At 40.6% G+C, this 12,055-nt stretch overlaps 1 protein-coding gene across 7 annotated transcripts in view; it reads left to right on the forward strand.

The window, feature by feature from the left end:
- Positions 1 to 12,055, forward strand: part of DCLK1 (doublecortin like kinase 1) — a 348,909-nt gene that overhangs the window by 324,662 nt on the left and 12,192 nt on the right. For 3 of the 7 annotated variants that reach the window (XM_058687477.1, XM_058687468.1, XM_058687505.1), the window contains one exon: positions 4,970 to 5,043. The exons of the other annotated variants lie outside the window; for them this stretch is intronic. In XM_058687477.1, coding sequence (XP_058543460.1) covers positions 4,970 to 5,043 — 74 coding nt within the window. The remainder of the gene's footprint in view (positions 1 to 4,969; positions 5,044 to 12,055) is intronic. 7 annotated transcript variants of the gene reach the window in all.

A 12,055-nucleotide genomic window follows, 5' to 3' on the forward strand; every position in this document is an offset into this window, starting at 1 on the left:
GCAGCACGATTTTCAGTGAAACTGAACTGCTGTGAACACCCAAAGAAATAACGGAGTCTTGCTCCTTAGACATTTCTGTTTTTAAAGTTGAAAGTCTTTTACCATTTACCATTTTATTGATGTGGCTGCACAAGGATTTTTTTTTTCTGTTCTATACATGCAGACATACACTTTATGCAATTTGATAGCAGCTCTAGGCAAAGATTAAATTGGGCAGAGAAATAATGAAACCTCATACTTCCTGGTGTCATATTCTAGAGTAAATATATTCAGGTCCCAGATTACTTGAGTTTTTAATAATTTCCTCTTTTTTCAGAGTATGTAAATTTTAACAGCATACTCAATGTGAAATCGCTTGAGCTGTTTTTTCTTTTCTAAACAAAGAACTTACACACTACAATGTCGAATTTTAAAAAGCATATATGCTATTGAACAGTACTTTATTGCTCATGAATGGTACTGTTTTACCACTTCTTCGGGTGTCTTTATTTCCTTTCTTTGTTTCTTTTTTGGCTCCACTAGAGCCCCAGATAAACTAAAGGTGGATAAGTGACACACTCAGTACAATCAGTCCCAGATCCGGGTTACTAAATATTTGATATGAGCTTCCAGAATTTGCAGATGGCACAAATGTATGCATACACGTTCTCGTACCGTTTGCATTTCGTGTTTTTTGGTTGAACCCTTTCCACAGTGAGCTACATGTGAGTAGCTGGCTCACGAGCCCACTCACGGTGCTAAATAGAACGCAGACTCTTGCAGATGCTTCCCAGTGCTGCCGAGAGTTTAAAATTCCAAGTTATTCTCCTTGCCCTCTCTCTCTCGAGTTTGTTCTAAGGAAATGCAACGTACAAGTGCACTGTCCTTCGTGTCTCTATAGATGTTGGTGTTCTTTGTTGTCAGCTGATATTCGGCCAGTAATTTTTGGAAGTAACAATCTCATGGCGATTCTCCACTAAACCAGACCTTCTATACTCTGTTTTCATCATTCATTCCAGATAGAAGTCTATTCCAAAATGTTTGACTCCACAACTTGCTTTTGGAATGGACTGCCAGCACGCTTGTCCATGAAAAGGACTGGTTTTCTGCTCCCACTGAGGGCTTATGGCTGCTAGAAAGGGTGCCTTTCCACCTTCGTCACTTTGTTTTTTGTTTTCGTTTTTCTTGGTCTTTTATTTTGATTAGTCTTTGGTTAAGTTTGCCTTGGTTGCTCAATAATGGTTTGTTCACGGTATTCTGGGAGTCTTACAATGACTAAGGGCAGGAACTTCAGGGCAATTTTCCAGTGGATAGACAACACAGATTTGAGGAGAAATCCTGCTTTAATCAAATTGGGATAAATTCTGAAACCTAGTCCATCTGAGTTTATTAAAACTTTATCTAAGTAGATCTCAAAAAACTCTAACTTAGTATTTGAAGATCAAGGCCTATGGAATTCTTCCCCCTAAATATCATGATTGGACCATTTTGAATACAATTCCATATCAGTTTCTCAGTTCATCACTAACATTTCCATGGAAACTATACAAACCAGTAATATACTTATAGATTGTAAAATGGACTGTGTATGGCTGAGTGTACACATTAGTTGTGTGCTTATTGAATCTTCTTTATTCAGTACAAATCTAAAAAAGCATCAACTTAACTCAGACTGAAAACAATGAGCTGTTTGGAGAAACATCTGGGAAAGTGCCTTGTCCACTCTAAGGCACAATTCGCATGTTAATCAGCATTGTTAATATTTCAAGCATGAGAAAGAGAGAGCACAACTATAAATTTCAGGTGTTGTTTGAGGAGTAGCTGGCCTGCCCTGATGTATACATTTCTGTGCCCCCCACAGAGTGCTTTTCTCTCCAAAATGTCCACACCCTCCATTAAAATCTGGGGGAGGTCACCGGTGGCAGGGCGGGGCTAGGGATTAGAAATTGGCCAGTTTGGCTGCCTTTGTGATTAACTTTCAGAATAGCATTGGATAAGTCATTTATACTCCACAGCAGTTTTCCCGTTCTCACAGGGCAAAGACTAAGTCTCAGGGGACTAGCACAAGAAAAAGGAGCCCTGACATTAAATAATACTGTTGACCCTTGAACAACACGGGTTTGAGCTGTATGGGTCCGCTTAGATGTGGGTGTTTTTAAATAAATATATACAGGACTGTAAGTGTATTTTTTCTTACGATTTTCTTAATGACATTTTCTTCCCTCCAGCTTACTTTATTTACACAGTGTGTAGTATATATACAAAATATGTGTTAATTTCCTGTTATCAGTAAGGCTTCCAGTCTACAGTAGTCTTTTAGTAGTTAAATTTGGGGGACTCAAAAGTTATACATGGATTTTTGACTGTGCTGGGGGTCAGCATCCCTACCCTCATTGTTCAAGAGTCAACTGTATTCCAATTCAAACTATGGCATAACTGCAAAAGAATGATATTCTGCTCTGGGGCAGACTATAAGTGGGAGGTAGGAGGAATATCCTTCATAAATGGTGCATCCTATAAACACCACTCAACAATTTAATAACGCAATATGATTATTAATTCACCTACATGAAAAATTCCTATAATTAATATAAAGTTGTAAATGGCTTCTATTGATAGATAAGAAAAACTGATTGCAGCATACATTTCGTTCAGACAGAATTTTTTCCCATGGGCACGTGTGCTCTCCCCAGAGGCTATAAAATAATGTATTTTAATTTTAAACTGCCTCTATGGGACCGATTGTTTGGAAATTATACACAGCCTTTAAAATGAAAAACAAAAGGTATTTAGAATGTAGTATCAGTCAGCTTATATTTTCAGGAAATCAACAATTAAAACATTAATCTTTAACTGGCACTCCTCTTTCCTTAGTTAGAAATCTAACTACCCACTGGAGATCAGCAATGCTTATAAAGGAATTCATGACACTTTTTCTTTCCCAAAGTGACAAAGGAAAAAGAGCATCCTGTCATAACAAACAGGATCTAGTCTCAGATGTAATTTATGACACGAGCGTAGTTTAACATGCACTCGTGGTTCTGAACCTCAGTGTTTTTTGTTCCTGTTGTCATTCTTTTTTCTTCTCTGCTTCCCACCCCCTGTATTATTAAGACCAAAGAAAGGGCAAATGATAACTTTATATTAAGGTTGCAAGAGGTCCTCAAGTTGGCCATGAGAGTAATTACCAGCTGGAGGCCCATGGCGATCATCCGGCCCTTCTCAAAGGAGAAAGGGTGTTCTGACATTGAGGTCAGGTGACGTGATTAGGTGGAAACCCATTGCTACCCTTGTAAATGCAGCACTCTGCCTTCTCAGAAAGACTCCATTGTCCCTTTACTACCTTTCTCAGTAGTTGGGGGATTAAAACGCACACACACACACACACACACACACACACACACAAAACAGAACAGAGAAAGGGAAACAAAAGGTTATTAAAATGCAATTTATAGACATAAAATGGAATTAGAGATGACATTTTAACGGTGGACTTCTTGGGAGCTGAGGGAGGGAGGGAGGCATTATTAGATTTGCTCAGCTTGATGAAGAACCGATGACTAAGATGTCAGTTCCAATTTATTTTTCCTCATTTAATTCTGTTTATTATTTTAACCGATAATTTTCCTAATGCTTTAAAGTTCTTCCTTTGCATTTTGCTCATGCAAATAGAGCATTTCAGTCTAATTGAACAAATCCATACTAATCAGTGTGCAAATAATTGTGATTCTGGGAAGCCGAGTTGTACAGTGAGAGCCCGTGGCACTAACGCCTTCCAATGTGTGTCCTGTTATGGGACTCTTGGCCTGTAGATGGCAACAGAGGACTAGTTACCGAGTAGCCAACTCCGTGGACTAAAACAGAAGTGCAGGACTTCATATGACTCCCTGAGGCAAGGGTACTTGGATTCTTTTTTTTTTTTTTTCTTAAATGAAACAAAACGCACCTTTTTTAAAGATTAAAATCTCACATTGTTGTTCCACGAACACCCAGATAGCCTAGTTTATAATCAGAACACCCAGTCCTCCAAGCAGTTTTTAGTTTAAACGTCTGGTGCCCCGGCCTGTTTTTGCCATGCCTTTGTGAATTCAGAAGTAGAAACTGTCAGCACAGCACTCTCGGGCGTCTCTCTAAAGAAAGGTGTGCGTGTTGCCTCCTCTCGTGGGCAGAATGGGCCAGTGGGTGTACCGCATGGGTATTGTTTTCAAGTTTGGGGATTGAACCTTTTATTCCTAGGTAGCCAAAGCCTAACATCTTATTCCAGGATGAACAACTTTGAGACCTTATCCTGTCTTCTATTTATTGTACCTTTGGTTAATCTTAAGCTCTTGACTGTACATATGCATTTTTAATATACACTGAAAACTATTTTTCATTTCATTTTATTTTCTGTATTTTCATAGAGAAAACTTACTGTTTTATATTATATCTTTTTAGTTCAGAAATGTAATTAAGATTCACCTTTAAGAGTAGTTCTGCTTTCGAAGATTAACTCTTCAAGAAAGAATTCCAAATCGCTGTGATTTGTGAGGGTTCCTGTCATCTTTTATTTCATATTTACGAAGCCCTCAAATTTAAGCCTGGTGGGGTAAGATGGGGAGGAGGGGGTCCGATCTGCTTTCTCCTAGGTGGCTAAAACTGATTTCAGTACTTCATTTAATTGTGAAGCATTTTCCATTCTATGGCATATGAAGAGGTGTTTATATCTTTTGAAATTGAGAGGACATTATTAAATGTGCATTCAAAACCTTGTCTGACAAATTAGATCTATTCTAACAAATTGGCCTCCGAGATATTCATGAGGGATTAGTGTTTTTTCTTGCCTTTTTATTTTCAAGGTGCAGATTTAGGGTATTAGCTAGTTACCCTGCAGAAGAGGCATCGTAACTATATATGAATATATAGTCAATGAAGAAGAGCTTGGTCTGGAGTCGTTAATTCTTTAGCACAATGTCGATCCACTGAGTTGCCCCCATTTCTCTCTGCTCAGCTGGACCACGGGTTTACCATCAAGAGATCAGGGTCTTTGGACTACTACCAGCAACCAGGAATGTATTGGATAAGGTATGAGATGGTGCAGCTCAACAGTCAGTGTTTCCATGGCAACGTGCTGGCAGTCTCCATTAACCAGTTCCTTCAGTGGATAAACATGCTTTTGATTTGTTATCCAGTCCATATGCTGCTTTATCAGTTTCATTTTAATCTTGATTGAGATGCCACACCCCCTCATTCCTTTTTTTCACCCATTATTCACACTGACATTTGCCAGCTTTCTTTCCATTGCACATGCTCAGTATCAATTTTCCTTACAGTTAAAAGGACAGTATATTTAGTGTTAATGCCAAAGCCTTTTCCTGATGTTGCTAATTAAAACAATGATTACCGGTGCTCTTCTGTCCCTTAACAAATGGAAGAACAATAGTGCCTTAGTGTACGTTCTATAGAAGTATATACTGTCATTTTAAAGTCATCAAGCCCAACCTTGACCTTATTAGATGGATGAAACAATGCATTTACACGTTAGTAGTAGAAGCTTCTCCAAGTACAATGAGCTATAGAATGCATTGTGTGTGTTGGTAAGCTTGTGTTTTCAAATTCTCCACCTTTTTGTTTTGTTTTGTTTTCGTTTTATTGTTCCCTCTCTCCCCCTGGAAATCCCTTTATGTACTAGCTATTGCATGAATTTATTTTTCAATATTTTGTAACTGTCAGATTACTTAGCTGGCGTATCTGCAGAAGCAAAGGGACTGTGTATGGGAGGTATCGACTTTTTTTGTTTTGTTTTAAACTGGGCTAAGAATTCTATCCAATCATTTTCTATTCTAGTCAACTGCCCTGGCATTTCCTTCAAGGGGCATTGTTTGTGTCTCTTTAAGTTATCCACAGGCAGGATGGTTTTTGATGATTTGGAAAATTTACTCTGAGAAGTCCCAGGGAATTTTTCTCCTCCGTCTCGATGTTTCTGAAATGATCTCCAGGTAAAGCTCCACATCTTAGTGTTTGCTAGGAAAAATTCCAGGGGTTTTGGTATTTGTTTCCATCAAGTGATGGAGTCTATCTGCAGAAATGTAGCTACCTGATGTTTTTTTCATGCATTAGACTACTAAATTTTAGAAAACAAGAAATATATGTGTGTGTGTGTATATCTATCTATCTGCATAGATAGATAGATATAGATATAGATATAAGATATACACACACACAATATGTAATTTTAACTCCCAATTAATTATTCCTAATTTTTACTTCTACACTCAAAACAAAGGGCTTAAGAAAGCAGTAAAGGGCACACTTTGACAAACTATCCAGTATACTAAAGTCATGATAGTTTCCAAGTCTGTTTAAAGCAGGAAAACACCTAAACTTAAATGAATATTTTAAAATCAGTTTTTTATTTATTTATTTATTTTTTTTTAATTTTTTTTTTTCAACGTTTTTTTATTTTTAGTTTTGGGACAGAGAGAGACAGAGCATGAACGGGGGAGGGGCAGAGAGAGAGGGAGACACAGAATCGGAAACAGGCTCCAGGCTCCGAGCCATCAGCCCAGAGCCTGACGCGGGGCTCGAACTCACGGACCGCGAGATCGTGACCTGGCTGAAGTCGGACGCTTAACCGACCGCGCCACCCAGGCGCCCCTAAAATCAGTTTTACGTCGAAGGCTATTTGTGTCTTCTAGACTGATATGCGTGCAGGAATTACACGCAACCTTTTTATTTACTTAAGTAAATTAACTTTATATGTATAGAAAGAACTCTGTTTTATTTTTAACCTCTTTTGGGGGGGGATTTATCAGGATTTACCTTTATGCAGACTCTTCTTTTTGACTTTTTAATGTAGAAAACGGCCTCTCCGGCTTTTACTTTTCACTGAAGGATAATCTGCATTCAGAAGGGTGCACATATCATGAATCCTCACGAACTGAACACGCCCCTGTAAGGGCCCCCAGGTCGGGCACAGAACATTTCTAGCACCTCTGGAGATTACCCCCCTCCACCTCAGGGCCCTTCCAGGAGGGTCACGTAGCCCCAAGGGTAAACACTGACCTGGACTCTATCCACGTTAATTAGCTTTGCCTGGTTTTGTACTTTATATAAATGGAATCACTCCATGCTCTGCCCTTTTTGTTAATTGTGTGCCTCCTAACCTCAGGCATAGTAACCAAATATATATGAGTAAAGTTGATATACAATTAAAAATAGGCATCAAATATGCCTAATTACAGTTGTGCATACTGGTACAACACACATTGCACATATAAATTAATCTGATTTCAAAAAGAAAGCTCTGGGAGATTCCGTTGCTGGATTTGTGAGATTAGGGGTGGGAGCAAAATGCCAAGTAAACACAATAATTAATAAATGTAGCCAAGTATAAAAAGGCCATTTGACTAAAATCCTAGTGATGGTTCCCATCAGCAGACAAAATGACACATCCCTGAATAATGGGCAGGAGCAGATGGGAGATAATCTCTTTTTTCTTCCACACATAAACTGCTCTGTTTTCCAGCTGGGGGCAGTAACAACAATGTTTATAGTTAATGTTGGAGTAAACAGCACACCCAGTATGTAAAGTTAAATTGGAGAAACGAGGCTAAAAACTCATCGGCATATATGGTTAATTAGGAAGTTTTATAATGCCATTTAGCCTCAGAACGAACACACTCTCCTCACTGATTGCAAATGCTTGCCTTTTATCTCCATGAAGTAGGAGCATTTGTCTAACCACGGTGGCAGCCAACTTCCAACATAAACAATCATTAGAGACAAACATCCCCGCTCCCAATTGTTGTGTTTACAAGTGCTCATGGCTGTTTTCACTTCTCTGAGCATAACACTTGGGAGTCGGGGTTGCTTTTTGGTAAAGCAGCTCGCATCAGGGCATGGGCTGGAAAAAGCATCTCTTCGGGGTGCCCAGAATTGTCATGTCCTTTGTAATAGGCTTTTTGGTGATGGTAGAGAAATGGTGGGGGTCCGCTTTCCTCTTTCTCTCCTTCATTCTCTTGCCTCTTAATGGGGAGCTGCTTCCAAGCTGTAACCAGGGGAGCAGTGTCCTCCTTGGCCCATTTTTCCAGGAGTCCTTGGTCCTGTCACCTTGAGTCCAGGGGGGACACTCCCCGAGGAATGAGCCGTTGAGGCCATTCCACTCCCTCATGGCCTTACCGTGAGCCACTGGAAACCACTTACGTCTCGTTACATTGTCCCCTCCTGAAAATGCGTCCTTATCCAAGGGGGATGTGGTCATACACATTCTGTGCCTCTCTCAGGTGAAGCTGTCACTGTGGCAGGTGCTATGGCCAACAACACACGGAGAAGAATCCTGCATCTTCCACACGCAGAACAAGGCAACAGCCAGAACGTGGTAACCCGATTAAACAGAACAAATATCCAAACAAGACGTAAGCTGAAAATGCTAGATAAGATAAAATGCGGAGGTGAGCTAGGACAAAAGGGTGGTTGAGTTCCCAGGCATGACGTGACTAAAATGTGCATATTGGATTCAAGCACCATCCTGAAACAGTGAGTAATGAGGCAGAGCGGTGGCAGCCAAGCGCAGTCTTTGCAAGGCTATTAAATGCTGTCATGCTCAGCTCTTAAAAGGAATGGGGTCAGTTAAATGCATCTTGCTTGGTGTAGGTTTGAAAGAAGAGTTCCCATGAAAGCCAGAGAGGAGACCCCAGCATGGTGTCTGAAGGGCTTCCAGGCCAGCCTCCGCCAGCAGCCAAATGCCCACCGCAAGTTCCATGCATTGCAGGTTGTTTCGCTGCGAGTTGCCTTGGCCTTCCTCCACCGTGGAGAGAGTGCTCCCCGGTGAGTGTCAGAGCACTGGCAGAAGGAGGAGCAGACGCCTCCGTTCCAGCAAGGGACTAACCACCCTACTCCACGCCAGTCCTGAGACTCTGTAACCGAGGGTTTAGCACGTAGGGAAGGGATAGATTTAAACTTCAAACCACCCAAGCTGTGATGACAGAGAAAAGGATCAGGGAAGTAGGAGGTTTGGTTTTGCAACTGTACCTGGATGTTAAAAAGTGAAGCCGAGACGCCCAAAAGATGGGCAGGACTGTAGGCCCACCAATGGTACTCAAACACAGGAAGCGTGAGACATACGTGTTATTTCGCCGAGTCCAACAGGGTGCTCACTGTTTGAGATTTTGTCTTTTTATTTTCAGAGGCCCCCTAAGAGAGGAGGTCAACAATATCTCTCTGTCTTTAGAAATATAACATACTTAGTATTAAAATGAGAAGTTGTCATGGCATCCCAAGACTTACTGATTGGGTATAAGGTGAAGTGAGATTTTAAACTTCTCTTGACATCCTCGATTGTTCAGTATTGATCGAAAATATCATATTTATTTTTGACCTTGCTTCAGAATCTCTTTTTCTCTTTTTGATAAAAAAAAAAAAATCTACACTCTCCTACGTATTTATTCCTGCCATCCTTTGACTCCAGATGTTCCCCAGTGATGTTTGCTGATACGATATAGATTTTACTTGGTGTAAGTATGTAGGAAGAATAGTCATGAAGAACTCAATCCATAAGTATTGACACACTGTTATTCTATTAAGAAAGAGTGTAAATGTCCACCTGCTGAAGCCAGACAATTCTCAAATACATGCAAACCACTTGACACTTAGAGAAACCAAAAAGTCCTGAGAATTGAGATGTAACAAACTTGGTTAGAGATTGGCAGCACAGCGTGTAGAGAGTTGATGACTTCGCTGTTGGGAAGGACTGGTTTGGGATCCAGCCCACTGCACTTCCCGCAGTGTGACCTTAGGCACGTTCCATGTTTTTCTCTGATTTTCAATTTCCCCATCTGTAAACATGTGAAGAGTATTACCAACCTCCCAAACCTGTGGCCAGGATTGTATGAGCTGCCTGTGCTAACGTGCCTTCACAGACCCCTGCCCAAAGGAGGAACTCAGAAAACATTGCTTCACAGGGTTCCTCTCATTTCCAGGAGAATATCTTGCACTCAACATAGCAGACAGATCTGCCTGAGAAAACCAATCTCGCTGCAGATCAAAGCATCCGCTATTAAAGTAGAAACATGAGCATTTTTTATTTTTTTATTTTTTTTAATGTTTTTTTTTTAACATTTATTTATTTTTGAGACAGAGAGAGACAGAGCATGAACGGGGGAGGGTCAGAGAGAGAGGGAGACACAGAATCTGAAACAGACTCCAGGCTCTGAGCAGTCAGCACAGAGCCCGACGCGGGGCTCGAACTCACATACCGCGAGATCGTGACCTGAGCCGAAGTCGGCCGCTTAACGGACTGAGCCACCCAGGCGCCCCAAACCATGAGCATTTTTGATGCTCTGATTGGGATAAACTGTCGGGTAACTTATATTATTCATGAGCATTTGTGGCATTAAGTGGTACTTAAAGTACTCTGTTGCCAAAAATCCTCATGAAGTATAAGTTTTAAATGTTACTCTCCGGGGCAGAGATTGGCACACTACAGCCATTGGGCCAAGTCTAGCCCACTGCCTATTTTTGTAAAGAAAGTCTTATTGGAACAAGGCCACACACATTCACTTATAAATTGTCTATGGCTCTGTTTGCCATACAGTGGTAGAGTTGAATACTTGGGTCAAAGAATCGTATGGCCTGCAGAGGCTGAAATATTAACTCTTCGGCCTTTCCATAAAAAGTTGTTTCACTCCTATCCTAGGAGGAAAATATTTCTAAGTTAAAAGGTACCATCTGGTGGGGTTGTTAAAAACTGTATCTCTACCACCTACTGGAATGTCTGGCACATAGTAGGCCCTCAATAAATGTCTGTTAAATCAATGAATAAATGATTGAACTGTATAATAAAGGGACCATTAATATAGAAGAACCTTAATTTTGAGGATAAGCATGTTTTTGAAGGATTTGGAGTATATTAAAGTTTGGACAATTCAATTACGTATGAGATGCTCTAGGATAGCATTCCATTTATAGCAACCTGAGAGGAAGTCTTTCAGTAAAGCTAAAGAGTTGTTTTGTAGTAAAAAGAAATACCCATAACTTACCTGCTTCGTAAGTTCTACATTTCCATAGGTTTTCTTCAGGTTAATTATGGCTGTGGTTGTGCTTGGGGTTACTAGTAAGTATGATGAAGGGAAAACAAGGTGGCAGATCAGTTTAGCTTCTCTTAGGAGAAAATCAGGGTCTTTAGGGCAGAGGGAGCACATGGATTTTGTCCTCTAGAAGCCTGAGCTCAGCAAGTGGCTGTAATTTTAACCCTCCAGTGAGAGGCCATCAGAAACCCATTCTAGAGAGCAGGGACAATTTGGGATTCCACTAAGAACAGACCAGCAAGAGGGGCCTGTGTTTAAGAAAGGTGGTGGAGAAGCATCCGGGCAGTTCTGCCTGGGGCAGGAAGGAAATAACACCGAAGAGTCACACCTAGGAAGTAGCTTAGAAGGCTACTAGGTTTCATTCCATGAGGCAACCTTTTGCCATTTCAATAGGGCAATACCGTGTCATATATCCAGATCTGGAGCGGCGCCTGGCGAGACCCCAAACGGATATGAAAGCAGAACAAAACAGAATCATAATAAGCATGACAGAAAGCCAAATGAAACGAGGAAGGTGACTATCTCAATCGATTTGCCAGTTTAATTTTACTAGCAAGCAAAACACGTCCAAAGTGGCGAGCACACCATAGCTCAGTCCCTGCAGAGTGAGGGCGAGCAAGGGAAAGGGTTCCTGAGATTAATGCCCCAACAGCTGCATCCTCAGTTTAGTCTCCTTGGTAGTATGAATAATGGATGGGCCAAAAGGCAAAATGCACAATAATGTTCTTTTATTAATGAAATGAAGACTACTCGTGATGGCTAGCAATAAATTAAGAAAAGCAAAAACGGAAAATCAGTCAACAGCCTCTGAAAAACGCTGTTACTTAAATCCAATAATCATGCCATGACACAAAACATTGCCTCACAACTTAAATGAGGTGCATCTCTTGCAAGTCCTGCCCGTGTTGCAGAACAGAATTATTTTTGATCCATAGACTGCAAAGCCTATTGTTTGCTAAGAGAAAAACATAAGCCATTAGAGTAGATTGATGGTGATATTAAGCATATTC

This window comes from Neofelis nebulosa, chromosome 1, assembly GCF_028018385.1.
Source record: "Neofelis nebulosa isolate mNeoNeb1 chromosome 1, mNeoNeb1.pri, whole genome shotgun sequence".
Taxonomy (NCBI): Eukaryota; Metazoa; Chordata; class Mammalia; order Carnivora; family Felidae; genus Neofelis; species Neofelis nebulosa.